General features: G+C 43.3%; 1 protein-coding gene across 1 annotated transcript; it reads left to right on the top strand.

Annotated features, from left to right (window-relative positions):
• Window positions 1–1,391: 1,391 nt before the first annotated feature.
• Window positions 1,392–22,248, top strand: LOC109872345 (insulin-like growth factor-binding protein 3). The gene is made up of 4 exons (XM_020463545.2): window positions 1,392–1,820; window positions 3,244–3,500; window positions 6,777–6,896; window positions 17,774–22,248. Exons 1-4 carry the CDS (start codon window positions 1,457–1,459, stop codon window positions 17,897–17,899), a joined length of 867 nt encoding a protein of 288 aa, XP_020319134.1. The 5' UTR covers window positions 1,392–1,456; the 3' UTR covers window positions 17,900–22,248.
• The last annotated feature ends 1,027 nt before the right edge of the window (window positions 22,249–23,275 follow it).

Here is a 23,275-nt window from a genome sequence, read left to right as displayed (position 1 = left end):
TGCATGAAAAGTGCATTATGAAATATTGGTGCACACTTACATGTTGAACGTGCCCTTAAAAAGGGTGGCACCTGCCATGGCCATTGTGCACTACTTAGCACAGTCTGAAGGCCTCTTCTTTGTTCCTGTAGCCACTGTCACACATTACAAAAATTGAAGAAATGTTGGGACTTTGTCCACTTATTTCCAAGGAATAAACACTTGTGCATGTGCGATACAGGACAAAAATGAACACCCCCCAAATGATTAAGTTGGTCATCGATCAGGGTTTTAAAGTGCCCTTTATTGATGTGTAATATTGTTATTGTAGTTGCAATAAAAACAACAGCAATTTGGTAGCATATCAAATATATTGCTGTGTTGCTATGAAAAACATATCCTAGATAATAATTGTTGTAATAATAAGGCTTCTCTGTACAGTTGTTTCCGAGTGGCCTAAAGAAACTAACAACCTGGTAACTTTACTAGCATATCCTAACATTTGGGGCCACAGGTGCCATCCCACTGGCCACACACTGGTTGAATCAACTTTGTTTCTACATCATTACAATGAAATCATGCTGAACCAACATGAAATAGACATTGAATTGAAGTGCCCAACTGAATCAGATTTTTATCTCTAACTTTGGAATGCTTTGGGCTATCAACTCAGTTCCAACTGCATCTGAAACAACAGACACTCCACTTGGTATAAACATTAACTGGAAGCTAAATATGTATTTACATTTTAAAAAAAATTATTATTAGGGGTTAATCCTCTTCCACTGAGGTTGATTTAGCCACTTTTTATTTGTCTTTCAGGCAAGTGTTCTAGCAATTTCCTTGGCATAAGGTTTTTTATTCTTGTTAAAACTGGTATTCTATGAAGTTCACATAAAATACCCTGACTGAAATCAAGAGTCCTTAGAACAGCATCAAACATCTTATATTTTGTTATGTTCATCCAATTTAAGTTTGAAAAGATTTCATAAAACTAAAATAAAGCTAGTTATTGTGGTGGCATACCTAAAGAGAAAATCCCAAACAATCTGTTTGAGAATAATTAGTTGTTCAATCACCTCCCTACTCTTCTACATTTGCACACACTGAACATAGATCTTTCTATTTTTCTTTTATGTTATTGACTGTACATTTGTTTATGTGTAACTCTGTGTTGTTGTTTTTGTTTTTAAAAAAAGGTGATTTTTTTTTATCAGGTGGATTGTTTCCTATTTAGATTGCTTATTTGATTAATTATTTGTACACAAAAAACTTTTAAGGAAGTTTTTTCTGAAAATATCAGAGTGGAAGTTAAAGTAATCCCTCCAATCCCTCACTTAGTCAACTCAGAGGGGGTGTGACTTTGCAGTGGATGGCTGTATATATTGAGACGTTAAATCCAAAGGGGCTTCATTTGTATGAAATGCAGAGTTAAATTCAGGACAATACGCACCAAGACCCTTCTGATATCATCACCATGGAGACATGTTTTCGCAGACTTTGGATGACAGTTGTTCTGGCATCGATTATGCGGAGATCAGTCGCAGTAGGACCGGTTATCCGGTGCGAACCATGTGATGCTGGAGCCCGGATACTGTGCAAGCCGTTGCCCAAGGACTGCGCGGAGAGAGTTCGCGAACCGGGCTGCGGGTGCTGCACGACTTGCGCGCTGGCCTTTGGAAAGCCGTGCGGAGTGTACACCGGGAGATGTGGCTCCGGAATGACATGCCAGCACCAACCCGGCGAGACGAAACCTCTCCAAGCTCTGCTGGAAGGACGAGGACAGTGTGCAAACGCGACCATTAAAAGACCTGTTGCCACTTTAATCAATGAGAGACAAGGTAAATGCCAAGATGATGACGCAGATTGGAAAGTTTTTTAAGAATGCTTTGCCAACTGATTATTACATTATTATGATGACGTGAGCTGTAAAAAGATCGATAATTGTTTTGCTTGTCATCTGAAACATCTTGATGTAAAGCAGCCTAAAATATAATTTATCACCTTGAGCTATCCGGGAAGGATAACGCCAGTCTGCGCGAAATATGTCCAATATTTACACAATTGGATTGGCAAACAATTATACTGTGTAACCCATTATCTGGCTGATATTGACCTTGTAATGTTACTGTATCACTGCTGTTTATGCTATTATAATTGTCACTTTGGGGAATTGTAAAACTGTGACACTGTGATACAAGGGTTTCATGGAGATTATTGATGGGATGAGTCTTATTTGACAGATATCAATATTTATTTCAACCATCTATATTGTGGTTTCTAATTGTAAATCAAAACTGCTTTTCAATTTTGTAATCTTTAAAGGATATCAAACTCTCCTCTCTACCCTCCTTTCTTCATCAGTAATTAATGTGCAACTACACTGAACAAAATTATAAATGCAACATGTAATGTGTTGGTCCCATGTTTCATGAGTTGAAATAAAAGATAACAGAAATGTTCCATATTCACAAAAAGCTTATCTCTCTCACATTTTGTGCACAAACTTGTTACGTCCCTGTTAGTGAGCATGTCTCCTTTTCCAAGATAATCCATCTACCTAAAAGGCCACTCTAAAATGTGCAGTTTTATCACACAACACAATGCCACAGATGTCTCTTGAGGAAGGCTGCAAGTGGTATGCTGGCTGTAGGAATGTCCACCAGAGCTGTTGCCAGATAATTGAATGTTAATTTCTCTACCATAAGCCACCGGGCAGGCATAAACTACGGACAACAAAAACAAGTTAATTTTATCGATGGCAATTTGAATGCACAGAAATACTGTCACGAGGTCATGAGGCCCATTGTGAGGCTGTTTTAATTTTTTATACATATATTTTCTTAAGGTATCTGTGAACTACAAATGCATATCTGTATTCCCAGTCATCTTTAATCCATAGATTAGGGCCTAATGAATTTATTTCAATTGACTGATTTCCTGTAACTCAGTAAAATCTTTGAAATTGTTGCGTTTGTGTTTATATTTTTGTTCAGTATATTATTAGCTTGGATGAACATCAAGGGATTGTCAAAAAAACATCTGAACCAGCACATCTAGACCATTCACATGATTATTGTGATCCACCCACACAAATAATTATTATATATCAATAATTTACTGTATGTTTTCTTTAGCCCTTGGTGGGCTAAACAAAATACAAATATTTGAATAAAACAGTATTAAGTATTGGGAATGCTTCCAAATGTGCCACAACATAAACTCACAAACAAAACAATCCCCCCCCCTTTCTGTTTTTGGCAGAAAATGATGGTGGTTTTCAGGAGGAGGAGCGAAACACCACCGCTCCAGTGCTCCAAGCCTCCTTCAGCACCAGCAGACCTCCTGTAGGCTCCCCCAGAATCCCCCATCACCCCCCTCGTCTCCACCCCGTCAAGGCAGAGGTCATCCGCAGGGAGCAGCTGAAGAAGGCCCAGAGTTACAAGATGGAGCAAGGCCCTGGAGCTCTCAGCACAGACCAACAGAACTTTTCCCTGGAATCCAAGCAGGACCCAGAGTATGTAAGTGCCAGGTCCACTGTTTTCCTTTCTAGGAACAGTCTGTGAGGAAATGTTCTCCTCCTCTTCCTTCTTTGCTCTGTGTTGTGTTTTCATCCTCGTTTTCTCCCCCTTCCTCATCCTTTCTCTCTCTTTCTTCCCCCTCTCCTCTGTGTGTTGGTGTTTTTCTCCCCCTTCCTCATCCTTTCTCTCTCTTTCTTCCCCCTCTCCTCTGTGTTTTGGTGTTTTTCTCCCCCTTCCTCATCCTTTCTCTCTCTTTCTTCCCCCTCTCCTCTGTGTGTTGGTGTTTTTCTTCCCCTTCCTCATCCTTTCTCTCTCTTTCTTCCCCCTCTCCTCTGTGTGTTGGTGTTTTTCTCCCCCTTCCTCATCCTTTCTCTCTTTCTTCCCCCTCTCCTCTGTGTTTTGGTGTTTTTCTCCCCCTTCCTCATCCTTTCTCTCTCTTTCTTCCCCCTCTCCTCTGTGTGTTGGTGTTTTTCTCCCCCTTCCTCATCCTTTCTCTCTTTCTTCCCCCTCTCCTCTGTGTTTTGGTGTTTTTCTCCCCCTTCCTCATCCTTTCTCTCTCTTTCTTCCCCCTCTCCTCTGTGTGTTGGTGTTTTTCTCCCCATTCCTCATCCTTTCTCTCTCTTTCTTCCCCCTCTCCTCAGTGTTTTGGTGTTTTTCTCCCCATTCCTCATCCTTTCTCTCTTTCTTCCCCCTCTCCTCTGTGTGTTGGTGTTTTTCTCCCCCTTCCTCATCCTTTCTCTCTCTTTCTTCCCCCTCTCCTCTGTGTGTTGGTGTTTTTCTCCCCCTTCCTCATCCTTTCTCTCTCTTTCTTCCCCCTCTCCTCAGTGTTTTGGTGTTTTTCTCCCCCTTCCTCATCCTTTCTCTCTCTTTCTTCCCCCTCTCCTCTGTGTGTTGGTGTTTTTCTTCCCCTTCCTCATCCTTTCTCTCTCTTTCTTCCCCCTCTCCTCTGTGTGTTGGTGTTTTTCTCCCCCTTCCTCATCCTTTCTCTCTTTCTTCCCCCTCTCCTCTGTGTTTTGGTGTTTTTCTCCCCCTTCCTCATCCTTTCTCTCTCTTTCTTCCCCCTCTCCTCTGTGTGTTGGTGTTTTTCTCCCCCTTCCTCATCCTTTCTCTCTCTTTCTTCCCCTCTCCTCTGTGTGTTGGTGTTTTTCTCCCCCTTCCTCATCCTTTCTCTCTAATTCTTCCCACTCTCCTCAGTGTTTTGGTGTTTTTCTCCCCATTCCTCATCCTTTCTCTCTCTTTCTTCCCCCTCTCCTCAGTGTTTTGGTGTTTTTCTCCCCATTCCTCATCCTTTCTCTCTCTTTCTTCCCCCTCTCCTCAGTGTTTTGGTGTTTCTCTCCCCATTCCTCATCCTTTCTCTCTTTCTTCCCCTCTCCTCTGTGTGTTGGTGTTTTTCTCCCCCTTCCTCATCCTTTCTCTCTCTTTCTTCCCCCTCTCCTCTGTGTGTTGGTGTTTTTCTCCCCCTTCCTCATCCTTTCTCTCTCTTTCTTCCCCCTCTCCTCAGTGTTTTGGTGTTTTTCTCCCCCTTCCTCATCCTTTCTCTCTCTTTCTTCCCCCTCTCCTCAGTGTTTTGGTGTTTTTCTCCCCATTCCTCATCCTTTCTCTCTTTCTTCCCCCTCTCCTCTGTGTGTTGGTGTTTTTCTCCCCCTTCCTCATCCTTTCTCTCTCTTTCTTCCCCCTCTCCTCAGTGTTTTGGTGTTTTTCTCCCCATTCCTCATCCTTTCTCTCTCTTTCTTCCCCCTCTCCTCTGTGTGTTGGTGTTTTTCTCCCCATTCCTCATCCTTTCTCTCTCTTTCTTCCCCCTCTCCTCTGTGTGTTGGTGTTTTTCTCCCCATTCCTCATCCTTTCTCTCTCTTTCTTCCCCCTCTCCTCAGTGTTTTGGTGTTTTTCTCCCCCTTCCTCATCCTTTCTCTCTCTTTCTTCCCCCTCTCCTCTGTGTGTTGGTGTTTTTCTCCCCCTTCCTCATCCTTTCTCTCTCTTTCTTCCCCCTCTCCTCAGTGTTTTGGTGTTTTTCTCCCCCTTCCTCATCCTTTCTCTCTCTTTCTTCCCCCTCTCCTCAGTGTTTTGGTGTTTTTCTCCATCCGTCTGCAGGTGATGAAATGTTCTGGTTCTGGTTGCTGACTGCTGGCGGTGGCGCATTGGTGGTGGTGGGAGATTGGCGTGGCGCAAATTTGGACATGGTAGCTCTGCCTCTGCAGCTGACTTCCAGTTTCTGATCAGGCTGTTTCGCCGCAAGGCATCCGCGTGCCGCCCGGGGGCACGGAGGGGAGCATTGGCGGGCTGGAGGGGAGCGCCGAGCCTCAGAACAAGCTGATGATGGATTGGGCCTCTGCGTGTGCCTGTTTGGACCCTCCCTCCTCTTTCTATTTTTGATTCTGCCTTTGACTCGGCGGCAGGAGAACAAGTGCAGCACGAGGAATGAGCTTTGCTTTGCCTTGCTTTGATCAGCGACTGGAGCTGAACTTGAGGACAAGACCTGTCGGGCTCCTTTCTAGGGTCTCTTTGATTGCACGGTTATCCCCTGGCCTATCCCTTTGTGTAAAGTATTAGAGTTTTTAAGCGGCTTACAGCAAAGCGTAAGCCCTCGCAAGGTGGTCAGATGAATTAATTTCCTATTAGTTGCCTCTTTTTTCTTATCCCTAGTACCACCAGTGTTTGTGTACTACTGAAGGGTAGTGCTGTAGGCTACAGATGGAGCTTGGTGTTGCCTTGTACCAATGATCGCATCCCTGTCTATGTTCCTAGAGCATTTTGATTGAATTACAGTACCAAGTAAGCACACTGCACTGTTGGGGTTTGTGTTGGCACACTGTTTGAATTGGATAGAGTAAAGCCATTAGATAACTACTTTTGGTATTTTATTAGGATCCCCATTAGCGGTTGCAGAAACAGCAGCTACTCTTCCTGGGGTCCAACACAAAACATGAGACATGACATAATACAGAAGATTAATAGAAAATAGCTCAAGGACAGAACAACATAAATGTATTTTTTTTTATTACAAAAGGCACAAGTAGCCTACATATTAATACATACACACAAACTATCTAGGTCAAATAGGGGAGAGGCGTTGTGCCGTGAGGTGTTGCTTTATCTGTTTTCTGAAACCAGGGGTACTGTTCACTTGAGCAATATGAGATGGAACGGAGTTACATGCAGTAATGGCTCTATAATTATCTGACATAATGACATAATTATCTGAGCTGTAGTGGGCAGAGTGCTTTGGAAGGAGTAATATGGGTCATTATAGTCTGGGCTTGTGTCTTCTTGTGTGTTTAGGGTCCCTGTCGTAGAGAGATGGAGAGTATCCTCAATGGACTGAAGATCACAGACATCCTCAACCCCAGAGGCTTCCGCATCCCAAACTGTGACAAGAAGGGCTTCTACAAGAAAAAACAGGTATAGAAATCATACAAACACACTGTAGGAAAAACTATGCAATTTTATGAGTCAGCCACCCCAGGCTACATCGCATTACTGAATGTGTTACAATCATGCTTTCACCAAGGAAGACCAGCCCAGATACCAGACCCCACCTATTTGAACAGTGTTACAAAGGCCAGGAGAATCACCCCCATTAGAACATCGTAACTACTATAATTTCTGATCATCTTGCCACTTAGTCTTTCTTCATCAATGAACACTCCAAAATCAGTGACTGACTCATCATGCATACAATATTCATATCTGGAGTGGATCCATTCCTCTAGCACTGCTGCAGTCGTCTTTCACTAGTTATTAGAGTCTCATCACTGCTCAGCCACACCAGTTGGGGTATACCATAGGGACAGATGGTTGGCGCTGTAGACCTGGAACCACAGACCCCTAAACCACAGCAAGCGCCCTGCACGGCTCGAAAGACGGCCATTTAACGCGAACCCTCCCAGGGAGACAGACGTCAAGGTGGCCGCCGCCACCCGCCACTACCCGTCGCTCGCTCCCCATAATTGTCAGACTTTTGAAAAAGCAGTGCAGAAAATAGAAGCTTCAGCCATTTCCCACATTTGCGTGGTCCTGGACGCCCACAATCTGTTTATAATAAACGAGTGTCCCTGACGCATTCATATGGAGGCACTTAGTCCACTAGCGCCATCATGGCATCCACCAAAAGCAAAGCAACATTTATATTACACACCACGGCACTGAGTCTCATACCTAAAGGATGTGCCTCCATTTGACAGTCATCTCGTAACCAGCTTTACCAAAATGGCAGACTCATTGTCTTTGTTTATTTAAAATGTACGTATGTGTTTCCTCAGAGATGGCAGGCAGGGAGTGAGTGGCAGACATTCCCATGAGTCTCAGACCCAACATTTCTTCTTAACTATAAATGTATACATAGTTTGAAGGAGTAAGTAACTTATTTTTGAACTTATTTTGTGCATAATGTTGCTGCTACCGTCTCTTATGATGGAAAAGAACTTCAAGACATCAGAACAGCGATTACTCACTTCAAACTGGAAGAAGCTTTATCCTTTAACGAGTCCTACGCGAAGGATATACTGATTAGCCAGGAACAGACTTAAATCCCGTCATTTGCATAAAGAAGAGATGGAGAAAAAGGGGGGCGGCAGTTAGGCTACCTTCGGAGAATTCGTAGGCGAGGCAAGTAAACTCCCACTGCCATCCGTTCTATTGGCCAATGTGCAATCATTGGAAAATAAAATCAATAACCTAGGATCAAGATTTCTCTACCAACGAAACATTAAAAACTGTAATACATTATGTTTCCCCAAGTCGTGGCTGAACGACAGAACAGAGAAGCTATGTCTGGTAAGACGAGTGTCTATTTGTCAATAACAGCTGGTGTGCAATGTCTAATATTAAAGAAGTATCGAGATATTGCTCACCTGAGGTAGAGCACCTTATGATACGCTGTAGACCACAATATCTACCAAGAGAGTTCTCAACTATATTATTCGTAGCCGTCTATTTACCACCACAATCTGATGCTGACACTAAGACCGCACTCAACCAACTCTATAAGGCCATAAGTAAACAAGAAAATGCTCATCCAGAAGCAGCGCTCCTAGTGTCCGGGGACTTTAATGCAGGCAAACTTAAATCCATTTTACCTAATTTCTACCAGCATGTCACATGTGCAACCAGAGGGAAAAAACTCTAGATCACCTTTACTCCACACACAGAGATGCATACAAAGCTCTCCCCCGCCCTCCATTTGGCAAATCCGACCATAATTCTATCGTCTTGATTCCTGCTTACAAGCAAAAACTAAAGCAGGAAGTAACAGTGATTCGCTCAATACGGAAGTGGTCAGATGACGCAGATGCTACGCTACAGGACTGTTTTGCTAGCACAGACTGCAATATGTTCCGGGATTCATCCAATGACATTGAAGAGTATACCACCTCAGTCATTGGCTTCATCAATAAGTGCATCGACAACGTCATCCCCACAGTGACTGTACGTACAAACAGAAGCCAAGTATTACAGGCAATATTTGCGTCGAGCTAAAGGCTAGAGCTGCCACTTTCAAGGAGTGGGACAATAATCCGGACGCTTATAAGAAATCCCGCTATGCTCTTAGACCAACCACCAAACAAGCAAAGCGTCAATACAGGATTAAGATTGAATCCTACTACACCGGCTCTGACGCTCGTCGGATGTGGCAAGGCTTGAAAACCATTACGCACTACAAAGGGAAACCCAGACGCGAGCTGCCCAGTGACGCGAGCCTACAAGATGAGCGAAATGCCTTTTATGCTCGCTTCGAGGCAAGCAACACAGAAGCATGCACAAGAGCACCAGCTGTTCTGGACAACTGTATGCTAACGCTCTCGATAGCCCATGTGAGCAAGACCTTTAAACAGGGCAACATTCACAAAGACATGGGCCAAATGGATTACCAGGATGTGTACTAAAAGCATGCATGGACAAACTGGCAAGTGTCTTCACTGACATTTTCCTGACCGAGTCTGTAATACCTACATGTTTCAAGCAGACCACCATAGTCCCCGTACCCAAGGAAGTGAAGGTAACCTGCCTAAATGATTACCGCCCGGTTGCACTCACGTCTGTAGCCATGAAGAGCTTTGAAAGGCTGGTCCTGGCTCACATCAACAGCATCCTCCCGGATATCCTAGACCCACTCCAATTCGCATACCGCCCCAACAGATCCACAGATGACGCAATCACAATCGCACGACACAGTGCCCTTTCCCACCTGTACAAAAGGAACACCAGAATGCTGTTCATTGACTACAGCTCAGTGCTCAACACCATAGTGCCCATGAAGCTCATCGCTGGGGCGGCAAGTAGCCTAGTGGTTGGAGCGTTGGACTAGTAACGGAAAGGTTGCAAGATCGAGTCCCCAAGCTGACAAGGTAAACATCTGTCGTTCTGCCACTGAACAAGGCAGTTAACCCACTGTTCCTAAGCCGTCATTGAAAATAAGATTTTGTTCTTAAGAGAGTCATAGTTAATCCCGCCCTTCGTTGAGTTCCTTCGCTTTGACACCAGGAATTGGATTCCTTCGCCTTCGCATCAGGACCACAGCCGATGAATCGTCGGCGCAACAGAGGGGAGAGTGCACGCTGCGGTCGGCTATCCTCACGTGGACACCCGGTCAAGTCATGCGAGCGGTGTCTAACGAATCTCTGACTAGCCTAGTTAAATAAAGGTAAACATTTTAAAAAATCACTAAGCTAAGGATCCTGGGACTAAACACCTCCCTCTGCAACTGGTTCCTGGACTTCCTGACGGGCCACCCCCAGGTGGTAAGGGTAGGTCTGCCATGCTGATCCTCAACACTGGGGCCCCTCAGAGGTGTGTACTTAGTCCCCTCCTGTACTCCCTGTTCACCCACGCTGTGTGGACAAACACGACTCCAACACCATAATTAAGTTTGCTGACGACACAACAGTGGCCTAATCACGACAATGATGAGACCGCCTATAGGGAGGAGGTCAAAGACTTGGCAGTGTGGTGCCAGGGCAACAACCTCTTCCTCAATGTGAGCAAGAGAAAGGAACTGATCGTAGACTACAGGAAAAGGCGGGGCCGAACAGGCCCCCAATAACATCGACTGGGCTGTAGTGGAGCTGGTTGAGAGTTTCAAGTTCCTTGGTGTCCACATCACCAATGAACTATCATGGTCCAAACTCACCAAGACAGTCGTGAAGAGGGCCCGACAACACCTTTTCCCCCTCAGGAGACTGAAAAGATTTGGCATGGGTCCCCAGATCCTCAAAAAGTTCTACAGCTGCACCGTCGAGAGCATCCAGACCGGTTGCATCACCGCCTGGTATGGCAACTGCTTTGCATCTGACCGTAACGAGCAACGGAGGGTACATCACTGCGGAGAAGCCTCCTGCCATCCAGGACCTATATAATAGGCCAAGTCATAGACTGTTTTCTCTGCTACCGCATGACAAGCGGTCCCGGACGCCAAGTCTAAGACCAAAAGGCTCCGTAACTGCTTCTACCCCCACGCCATATGACTGATGACCAATTAATCAAATGGCCACCGGACTATTTACATTGACCCCCCCGCCCCTCCTCCATTTGTTTTGTACTCTGCTGCTATTCGCTATTTATTATCTATGTATAGTCCCTTCACCCCTACCTACATGTACAAATGACCTTGACTAACCTGTATCCCTGCAAATTGACTCGCTACCGGTACCCCCTGTATATAGCCTCGTTATTGTTATTTTATTGTCTTACTTTATAATATTTTTTGCTTAGTTTATTTGGTAAATATTTTCTTAACTCTTCTTGAACTGCACTGTTGTTTAAGGGCTTGTAAAGTAAGCATTTCACGGTAAAGTCAACACTTGTATTCGGCACGTGACAAATTAACTTCTTGCGTCGAGCCATCCCGGATCCGGGATCGTGAATACAGCCTCAAGCTCATTACCATAACGCAACGTTAACTATTCATGAAAATCGCAAATGAAATGAAATTAATATGCTAGCTCTCAAGCTTAGCCTTTTGTTAACAACACTGTCATCTTAGATTTTCAAAATATGCTTCTCAACCATAGCAAAACAAGCATTTGTGTAACAGCTAGCGCAGCTAGCGTAGCATTTAGCGTTAGCATTAGCAGGCAACATTTTCACAAAAACCAGAAGATCATTCAAATAAAATCATTACCTTTGAAGAACTTCAGATGTTTTCAATGAGGAGACTCTCAGTTAGATAGCAAATGCTCAGTTTTTCCTGAAAGATGATTTGTTTAAGAGAAATTGCTCCGTTTGTTGCGTCACGTTTGGCTACCAAAAAACCCCGAAAATTCAGTCTTCAAAACGCCGAACTTTGTTCCAAATTAACTCCATAATATCGACTGAAACATGGTAAACGTTGTTTAGAATCAATCCTCAAGGTGTTTTTCACATATCTCTTCATGATATATCATTTGTTGAAAGCCTCCTCTCTCCTCTCAATCACTGGATGACTGCGTGCAGCTTGTAGATTACACACCAATTTAGACAAAGGACACCGGGCGGACCCCTGGTAAATGTAGTCTCTTATGGCCAATCTTCCAATGATATGCCTACAAATACATCACAATGCTGCAGACACCTTGGAGAAACGATAGAAAGGGCAGGCTCATTCCCGGCGCATTCACAGCCATATAAGGAGACAATGGAAAACAGAGCTTAAAAAATTCTGCCCATTTCCTGGTTGAAGTTTCATCTTGGTTTCGCCTGTAGCATGAGTTCTGTGGCACTCACAGATAATATCTTTGCAGTTTTGGAAACCTTAGTGTTTTCTTTCCAAAGCTGCCAATTATATGCATAGTCGAGCATCTTTTCGTGACAAAATATTGCGCTTAAAACGGGCACGTTTTTTAATCCATAAATTAAAAGAGCGCCCCCTATATCCAAGAAGTTAAGTTGGATTTGAGTTTACGTGCAGCCTTTGAAGTTAGATGACGGAAATAGCAAAGGGATTATGATTAAAGCAGCTTTTAAATGCATTTTTTTTCCGGATTTTGTCTTCTTTTTATTACTTTTATTAGATTCCAAGCTACTGTTTAGTGGAGTCATTCTTTGACTCCAAGTCCATCTTTTGAATTACTCTGCCTCGAAAATATACAGTGGGGCAAAAAGGTATTTAGTGAGCCACCAATTGTGCAAGTTCTCCCACTTAAAAATATGAGAGAGGCCTGTAATTTTCCTCATAGGTACACTTCAACTATGACAGACAAAATGAGAAGAAAAAAAAATCCAGAAAAATCACATTGTAGGATTTTTAATGAATTTATTTGTAAATTATGGTGGAAAATAAGTATTTGGTCAATAACAAAAGTTTATCTCAATACTTTGTTATATACCCTTTGTTGGCAATGACAGAGGTCAAACGTTTTCTGTAAGTCTTCACAAGGTTTTCACACACTGTTGCTGGTATTTTGGCCCATTCCTCCATGCAGATCTCCTCTAGAGCAGTGATGTTTTGGGGCTGTTGCTGAGCAACACGGACTTTCAACTCCCTCCAAAGATTTGGAGATTTTAAATATTTGGTCACCTACAAACAAGCAAGATTTCTGGCTCTCACAGACCTGTAACTTCTTCTTTAAGAGGCTCCTCTGTCCTCCACTCGTTACCTGTATTAATGGCATCTGTTTGAACTTGTTATCAGTATAAAAGACACCTGTCCACAACCTCAAACAGTCACACTCCAAACTCCACTATGGCCAAGACCAAAGAGCTGGGACCAGAAACAAAATTGTAGACCTGCACCAGGCTGAGAAGACTGAATCTGCAATAGGTAAGCAGCTTGGTTTGAAGAAATCAACTGTGGGAGCAATTATTAGGAAATGTAAGACATACAAGACCACTGATAATCTCCCTCAATCTGGGGCTCCACGCAAGATCTCACCCTGTGGGGTCAAAATGATCACAAGAACGGTGAGCAAAAATCCCAGAACCACACGGAGGGAGCTAGTGAATGACCTGCAGAGAGCTGGGACCAAAGTAACAAAGCCTACCATCAGTAACACACTACGCCGCCAGGGACTAAAATCCTGCAGTGCCAGACGTGTCCCCCTGCTTAAGAGAGAGCATTTGGATGATCCAGAAGCAGATTGGGAGAATGTCATATGGTCAGATGAAACCAAAATATAACTTTTTGGTAAAAACTCAACTCGTCGTGTTTGGAGGACAAAGAATTCTGAGTTGCATCCAAAGAACACCATACCTACTGTTGAAGCATGGGGGTGGAAACATCCTGCTTTGGGGCTGTTTTTCTGCAAAGGGACCAGGACGACTGATCCGTGTAAAGGAAAGAATGACTAGGGCCATGTATCGTGAGATTTTGAGTGAAAACCTCCTTCCATCAGCAAGGGCATTGAAGAAGAAACGTGGCTGGGTCTTTCAGCATGACAATGATCCCAAACACACCGCCCGGGCAATGAAGGAGTGGCTTCGTAAGAAGCATTTCAAGGTCCTGGAGTGGCCTAGCCAGTCTCCAGGTCTCAACCCCATAGAAAATCTTTGGAGGGAGTTGAACGTCTGTGTTGCCCAGCAACAGCCCCAAAACATCACTGCTCTAGAGGACATCTGCATGGAGGAATGGGCCAAAATACCAGCAAACAGTGTGTGAAAACCTTGTGAAGACTTACAGAAAACGTTTGACCTCTGTCATTGCCAACAAAGGGTATATAACAAAGTATTGAGATAATCTTTTGTTATTGACCAAATACTTATTTTCCACCATAATTTGCAAATAAATACATTAAAAATCCTACAATGTGATTTTCTGGATTTTTTTTTTCATTTTGTCTGTCATAGTTGAAGTGTACCTATGATGAAAATGACAGGCCTCTCTCATCTTTTTAAGTGGGAGAACATGCACAATTGGTGGCTGACTAAATACTTTTTTGCCCCACTGTATATATTTTTTACCTTTATTTAACTAGGCAAGTCAGTTAAGAACAAATTCTTATTTTCAATGCCGGCCTAGGAACAGTGGGTTAACTGTCTTGTTCAGGGGCAGAGCAACAGATTTTTACCTTGTCAGCTCGGGGATTTGATCTGGCAACCTTTCGGTTACTAGTCTGCTCTAAACACTCTAAGCCCCAGGCTACCTGCCACCCTGTAGTACCCATAAAAAATATGACCGCACCTCTCAGCATGTGGAGTTGACTAAAATGATATTACTCGATGGTTTGTTTAGATTAAATTATCATAAAACATAATTTGTTAACATATGGGAAATTAAATGATAGCGGGGGTCAATATTAGGTTTAAGATGCAGTAGATATGATAGTCATTTTTTGACTAAACAGTCCATACATACACTTTACTGTACCCTATCACTTTTACAGGGTTGAGATTATTTTATGGTCTCTGGGGTCAGATACCAAGACAAATTTAATATCAAGCAGAGAAAGGGTTGACTTCCATTCTGATCTACTCTTTTACAGAGTGATGCTGTTTGTTATCCTTTCTTTCAAATGAATTCCTGCATGTTTTACTAGAGAGGACTCTGACCTTCAGTAAAATTGGCAGTAAAATAACAGCACTTGTGTTGCTTCAGAGACTCTGTAAGTCATGTGTAGTACCCATAATTTGGAGCTGTGGGGTATAATCAGCAACAGATGACTTGTACTGGCCACCGGCTCGCTGAAAATAGATCTTGGGTCTCAGTTGTTCACAAACGGGCCTAAGCAAATATTTGACCAGGTTTCTGTTTACCTTAAAGCTCTCTATATGTGTGTGGAACTGGAGGTAGACCTTAAAAGCAGCTGAAAATACCACCAGCGTGCGTCCCATGGCCAAGTCTCCTCCGCTCCTCAGCACAAAATGGACGTTAATGTCCTTAACCATTTATTGTCCCACTTCCTTGCGTCCTTTTTTATTGCCATTGTGCTAGATCAGTGGTTCCCAAACTTTTTATAGTCCATCACCCCGTCAGACATTCAACCTCCAACTGCATACCCCTTCTAGCACCAGGGTCAGCGTGCTCCCATTTTTTTTGGCCATCATTGTAAGCCTGCCACACACACACTATACAATACATTTATTAAACATAAGAATGAGTGTGAGTTTGTCACAACCTGGCTCGTGGGAAGTGACAAAGAGCTTTTATAGGACCAGGGCACAAATAATAATATAATAATAATCAATAATTTTGCTCTTTTTGAACCATCTTACATATAAAACCTTATTTGTTCATTGAAAGTGTTGAATAACTCACCACAGGTTAATGAGAAGGGTGTGCTTGAAAGGATGCTCATAACCCTGCAATGTTCGGTTGTATTTGAGAGAGTCTCAGTCTTAAATCATTTTCCACACAATCTGTGCCTGTATTTAGTTTTCATGCTAGTGAGGGCCGAGAATCCACTCTCACATAGGTATGTGGTTGCAAAGGGCATCAGTCTTAACAGCGTGATTTGCCAAGGCAGGATACTCCGAGCGCAGCCCAATCCAGAAATCTGTCAGTGGCTTCTGATTAAATTATATTTTCACAGAACCGCTTGTTGCAATTTCGATGAGGCTCTCTTGTACAAATATCGGTAAATGGACTGGAGGCAGGGCATGAAAGGGAGAATGAATCCAGTTGTTTGTGTCATCCATTTCAGGAAAGTACCTGCGTAATTGTGCACCCAACTCACTCAGGTGCTTTGCTATATCACATTTGACATTGTCCGTAGCTTGCGTTCATTTGCACACAATAAATCATACAATGATGGAAAGATCTGTGTGTTTTCCTTGTTAACACAGACAGAGAAGAGCTCCAACTTCTTAATCCTAACCTTAATTTTGAGAGTTCCTGTAATCCTAGATTCAGATCGAGAAAAAACATCACCCAGACAGGCCAGTCGTGTGAGAACCTCGTCATCATGCAAGCAGCAGTTAGACAAGTGAAAATGATGGTCAATAATGAAAGCTTTAAGCTTGTCTCTCAATTTAAAAAAACATGTCAATACTTTGCCACTTGATAACCAGCGCATTTCTGTATGTTGTAAAAGCGTTACACGGTCGCTGCCCATATCATTGCATAGTGCAGACAATACACAAGAGTTCAGGGACCTTGCTTTAACAAGGTTAAACATTTTCACTGTCGTGACAAAAAATGTCTTTCAAGCTGTCAGTCATTCCCTTGGCAGCAACAGCCTCTCGGTGGATGCTGCAGTGTACCCAAGTGGCATCAAGCGCAACTGCTTGCACGCGCGTTACCACTCCACTATGTCTCCCTGTCATGGCTTTTGCGCCATCAGTACAGATACCAACACACCTTGACCACCAAAGTCAGTTTGATGTCACAAAGCTGTCCAGTACTTAAAAAATATCCTCTCCTGTTTTCCTGGTTTCCAGTGGATTGCAGAAGAGGATGTCTTCCTTAATTGACCCCCCATAAACGTAATTGACATATACCAGTGAATGCATATAATTAATTGGCTTGTATGCGAAGCATAAAACATCTCCTGCCATGTCACTGATGTGTCGTGAAACAGTGTTGTTTGATGAAGGTATTGTCTGTATAGTTTTTTTTTGCCTTTTCCCCCAGCATTGTCCCAGCCATATCCACGGAAGCAGGAATAATTAAGTCCTCCACAATAGTATGGGGCTTGCCTGTCCTAGCCACTCAGTAACTCACCATATAAAATTATTCTAGCCCCTTCTTATTAATGGTATCTGTTGCTTTTATACATGTCTTACTCAAAAGTTGTCGTAATTCTCGCTCAAACTCCTGTGGCTTATTTTTCAAAATAACCCTAACCCTAACCCTAACCCTTATTTTTCAAATTGCCATGTTTTGTTTCTAAATGTCTGCGCAAGAGTGAAGGTTTCATAGAGTTGTGAGATAGTACTTTTGCACATATAACACACTGTGGCTGAGGAAAGGCACTACTCACAATATAAGTGAACCCCAAATCAATGTAGTTCTCATTATATTTGCACCTCTTCGATGGCCCAATGTCCCTGTCTGATGTTCTGGGCAGTAGATCTTCACAACTGTCAGTGTCCAATGCTAGCTGGGCTAACAACAAATGTAGAATTACTTATGCTAGCTTTGGGCATGCTCGTGGAAGCAGAAAAACGTGTGTCGTCGTCAGGTGCAGATGTAGTACTGCTGGTAGTAGCAGTACTGCCACTACAGCTGGTATGTGTCTCGATGGACGCGGGCCTTACTAAATGGACTGTTAAAAAATGTGAAGATTCTTTGGTATCTAAAAAAAAAAAAGGTTTTATTTGGCGTACCCCCCGACGGCATCTCCACCTGGAGATGATCTCTGGTGTCAATTTAATAGTCTAAATCTTTTTCTAATATGCTCTTTCCCTGTATGTCTCACTTTCTCACACAGTGCCGTCCATCCAAGGGCAGAAAGCGAGGGTTTTGCTGGTGTGCCGATAAGTATGGGCAGCCATTGCCAGGTTTCGACGGGAAGGAAAAAGGAGACGCTCAGTGCTACAACTCAGAGAGCCAATAAGACAAGAGCAGCGAGAAAGAGCCAGAAAGAGAAATGCACAGAGAAACTGAGGATATCGGGATTCAAAAATGATTCCAAAATGGCTGGGCCTGGACATGTGTTGACTGGCATTGATGACTCTTTGGCCCATGGGACCTTATGGAGGGCAGAGCAGGGGGAGTGGCTTGAGAAGAAGACAGGACTCATCCAATCACACTCCTTGTGTCCAGCAAACTCCCTCCTATGCTATGTGCTGCTCCTATGTACTGTAAACAGGTGTGTGGGTGGATTCTCCATAGACTGAAAGGGCAGACCAGACTTGGTATATGTAACTCTAAGGACACATGAGACGTAATCATTCATTCCATAGCACAGGGCTAGCTTTGATGATTACAGACTTGACGACAGAGGATCATATACAATAATTGTCTCGACCCTCAATGAGAGGCGTACACCAACGCACAGCTAGGTGGCACTATACCCATGTGTGTGCGTGTTTGTATGGCTGCATGATATGATTATATTTGTATGTGTGTGTGGTTCTGTATGTTTGATATGTTACTGTATGTATTTGTTTAAATGTGTGTGTCTGTGTACAATACAAGAGTGTCTCTTTGTCTATCCGTGTAACCGTATGCTGTGGGGTGCTGGTGTGCGACCACCCTGTGGCACAGTACAATGTCATAAAATGCTTTCCCACTTTGTGCCGGAGGGTACATAACTCAGATTTTAGTCCATTCGGTATCTCTCTCTAGGATCACTGTCCTCTCCTCAGGACCCTTTTAAGGGAGTTGACTATAATGCTTGGATGTTGTTCTCACCTTTCCTTTGCAACTCATATACACTGTGTACCAAACTTTAGGAACACCTGCTCGTTCCATGATGTGGACTGACCAGGTGAATCCAGGTGAAAGCTACGAGCCGTTATTGATGACACTTGATAAATCCACTTCCATCAGTGTAGATGAAGGGGAGCAGTCAAATGCTTACTTACTTGCCCTAACCAACAATACAGTTTAAAACAAATATGAATAAGAATAAGAAATAAAAGTAACAAGTAATAAAAGAGCAGCAGTAAAATAGCGATAGTGACACTATATACAGTGGGGTACCGGTACAGTATCTATGTGTCTATACAGTGTCTATGTGCGGGGACTGGTTTAGGTGAGGCAATATGTACATGTACGTAGAGTTATTAAAGTGACTATGCATAGATTATAACAGAGAGTAGCAGCGGTGTAAAAGGGGGGGTGCAATGAAAATAGTCTGGGTGGCCATTTTATTAGATATTCAGGATTCTCATGGCTAGGGGGTAGAACCTGTTTAGAAGCCTCTTTGACAATTGTTAGGGCCTTTCTCTGACACCGCCTGGTATAGGGGTCCTGAATGGTAGGAAGCTTGGCCCCAGTGATGTGCAGGGCCATACGCACTACCCTCTGTAGAGCCTTGCGGTTGGAGGCAGTGATTCAACCATGCTCTCGATGGTGATGGTTCAGCTGTAGAACCTTTTGAGGATCTGAGTACCCATGCTGAATCTTTTTTTGATGTTGAATTTTTTTCCCCCCTTTTCTCCCCAATTTCGTGGTATCCAATTGTTAGTAGTTACTATCTTGTCTCATCGCTACAACTCCCGTACGGGCTCGGGAGAGACGAAGGTTGAAAGCCATGCGTCCTCCGAAACACAACCCAACTAAGCCGCACTGCTTCTTAACACAGCGCACATCCTTCCGGATGTCTTCCGTAACAGCTGGTATTCTCATGCATGTTTAGTGTTATTTGCCTCGAAGTGAGCATAGAAGTAGTTCAGCTCGTCTGGTGTAGGCTGTGTCACTGGGCAGCTCTTGGCTGTGCTTCCCTTTGTAGTCTGTAATGGTTTGCATGCCCTGTCACACCCGACGACTGTCAGAGCCGGTGTAGTACGATTCGATCTTAGTCCTGTATTGACGCTTTGCCTGTTTGATGGTTTTGTCGGAGGGCATAGCGGGATTTCTTATAAGCTTCCGGGTTAGAGACCCGCTCCTTGAAAATGGCAGCTTTAGCCTTTAGCTCAGTGTGGATGTTGCCTGTAATCCAAGACTTCTGGTTGTGGTATGTACGGTCAGTCACTGTGGGGACGATGGTCACTGTGGGGACGACGGCATCGATGCACTTATTGATGTGGTGTACTCCTCAATGCCATCGGAGGAATCCCAGAACATATTCCAGTCTGTACTAGAAAAACAGTCCTGTAGCTTAGCATCTGCTTCATCTGATCACTTTTTTATAGATCAAGTCACTGGTGCTTCCTGCTTGAATTTTTGCTTGTAAACAGGAATCAGGAGTATAGAATTATGTTCAGATTTGCCAAATGGAGGGTGATGGAGAGCTTTGTATGTGTCTCTGTGTGTGGAGTGACGGTGATCCAGAGTATTTTTCTCTCTGGTTGCACATTTAACATGCTGATAGAAATTTGGTAAGACGGATTTAAGTTTCCCTGCATTAAATTTCCTGTTTGCTTATGGCGAAATACATCTCATTTGGTGCAGTCTTAGTGCCAGCATCAGTCTGTGGTGGTATGTAGACAGCTATGAAAAATACAGATGAAAACTCTCTAGGTAGATAGTGTGGTCTACAGCTTATCATGAGATACTCTACCACAGGCGAGCAAAACCTCAAGACTTCCTTAGATATCGTGCACCAGCTGTTATTTACAAAAATTCATAGTCCGCCGCCCCTTGTCTTACCAGACGCCGCTGTTCTATCCTGTCGATACAGCGTATAGCCATGATAATGTCTCCGTGAAGCATAAGATATTACAGTTTTGAATGTCCCGTTGGTAGTTTAATTTTCCGCATAGGTCGCCAATTTTATTTTCCAAAGATTGCACATTTGCTAGCAGAATGGAAGGAAGTGGGGGTTTATTCGATCGCCTATGAATTCTCAGAAGGCAGCTCACCGTCTGGCCCCTTTTTCTCCGCCTTCTCTTCACGCAAATGTCGGGGATCTGAGCCTGTTCCCAGGAAAGCAGTATATCATTCACATCGGGCTTGTCGGACTCTTCTTTTTGATAATAAGAGACGGTAGCAGCAACATTATGTACAAAATAAGTAAAAAAATAAGTTACAAACAATGCAAATAAACGAACAAAAACACAATTGGTTAGGAATCTGTAAAATGTCAGCCTTGTTGTCCAGCGCCATCTTGTCAATGCCAACCCTCTTGCCACATGGATTGTGTGTGTGTTTATTCAGAGGATGAATGGGCAAGACAAAATATTTAAGTGCCTTTGAACGGGGTATGGTGGTAGGTGCCAGGCGCACCGTTATGAATGGGAGTTTCACGCTCAACAGTTTCCTTGTCTGTCAAGAATTGTCTTCCAGCCACAGGACATCCAGCTGACTTATCAGAGCTGTAGGAAGCATTGGAGACAACAGGGGCCAGCATCCCTGTGGAACACTTTCGACACCTTGTAGAGTCCCATACCCTGACGAATTGAGGTTGTTCGGAGGGCAAAAGGTTGTGCAACTCAATATTAGGAAGGTGTTCCTAATGTTTAGAATACTATCTAAGTACATTCCCTACACATCTACCAATGGAACATATTTCTGCTGGATTTCAATGTACCAGAGAGAGGGGAGGGACATTCACCACAGTCAATGGTGTGGTCATTCTTCCTCCTCTCTGTCAGTTTGCATAAGCTGGTTACTGGGATAAAGTCTTTCACGACTGTGTGCGTGTGTATTTGTGTGTGTGCGTGTGTATTGTGTGCGTGTGTATTGTGTGCATGCATGTTTTTGAGCCTGTTCTTCTGTTTTCAAGAGATACATTTTCACCATTTAGTTGTGTCTAGATTCAAGGCCAATATGCTCTATACAAATAAATGCATTAACGATGACGCCAGCTTCTATTGCTATGTGATTTATATTTGTGTGCTGTCTGGATTTCTAAATGTCCATGATTGTTATTAATGAAGCTGAGATTCTGAATAGTTGTTTTTTTTACAAACTAACTTGATGATAACCCTCAATTTTGCCACTAGAGATTCTGTTGAGGGTAAATGTCTTTGTTAGAGGAAGTTGGAGATATTAGCATGTTGCTAGCTCTGGAAGTGTTTTAGGTTCAAACAAGGGATCTGTCAAAATTATTACCCTATTCAGTATGCAGTGTTCCACTATTGACCAGGTCTATAGTAGCACACTATAGGTAATATGTTACTATTCTAAACTCAGGATCTTGAACACTATCTTGTAAGTTTTTTTATAATCATTTGTTGCAAAACAGCTGTTCTCCTTGCCTTGGGGTTAAAGCCAGGGGATATATAAGGACCTCTGGTATGGGGGAGAGTGATTTAGTAAATTTCCTCACTTCAAATAAATACTTAATTTTATGAAGTTATTGGCATTGATGTCTTCATTCAACTCTCTCCACATTTGCCGTATCCTTACATGTTACCGAAACATGTACACAATGACCACTGAGGTTAACATGTTTAATGAAAGCACAGAATATCAAGAGAGTAACTATCATAGCCCTTACAAAAAAAAGATTGCCGTTTTAAAACTGCTGTAAAAGTGCAGTAACTGCAGACGGCTGTGGTATTTTGGACGAAGTAAATTGCAGAATGACTGCAGTGCACTGCACTCACACTGCAAACTTACTGCAATCTTTTTTCATAAGGGAGTTTATACATGTAAAATTGTATTTAAAAAATTACATTGTAAAAAAAAGAAGAAACGTCCCTTTTTCAGGACCCTTTCTTTCAAAGATAATTCATAAAAATTAAAATATCTTCACAGTTCTTCATTGTAAAGGGTTTAAACACTATTTTCCATGCTTGTTCAATGAACCATAAACAATTCATGAACATGCACCTATGGAACGGTCGTTAAGACACTAACAGCTTACAGACGGTAGGCAATTAAGGTCACAGTTATGAAAACATAGGACACTAATGAGGCCTTTCTACTGACTCTGATAAACGACTTAGGCATGCTGCAAGGAGGCATGAGGACTGCAGATGTGGCCAGGGTAATAAATTGCAATGTCTGTACTGTGAGACGCCTAAGACAGCGCTACAGGCTCAGACTGTCCGCAATAGGCTGAGAGAGGCTGGAACCCCCCGTCGCTGGACCAGACAGGACTGGCAAAAAGTGCTCTTCACTGACAAGTAGCGGTTTTGTCTCACCAGGGGTGATGATCGGGTTCGCGTTTATCGTGGAAGGAATGAGCGTTACACTGAGGCCTGTACTTTGGAGCGGGAGCGGTTTGGAGGTGAAGGTCCCGTCATGGTCTGGGGCGGTGTGTCACAGCATCATCAGACTAAGCTTGTTGTCATTGCAGGCAATCTCAACGCTGTGCATTACAGGGAAGACATCCTCCTCCCTCATGCGGTACCCTTCCTGCAGGCTCATCCTGACA

This window comes from Oncorhynchus kisutch, linkage group LG27 (genome assembly GCF_002021735.2).
Source record: "Oncorhynchus kisutch isolate 150728-3 linkage group LG27, Okis_V2, whole genome shotgun sequence".
In the NCBI taxonomy this organism is placed as follows: Eukaryota; Metazoa; Chordata; class Actinopteri; order Salmoniformes; family Salmonidae; genus Oncorhynchus; species Oncorhynchus kisutch.
Note: the sequence above shows the minus strand (reverse complement) of the source record. Positions and strands in the feature narration are given on the sequence as shown.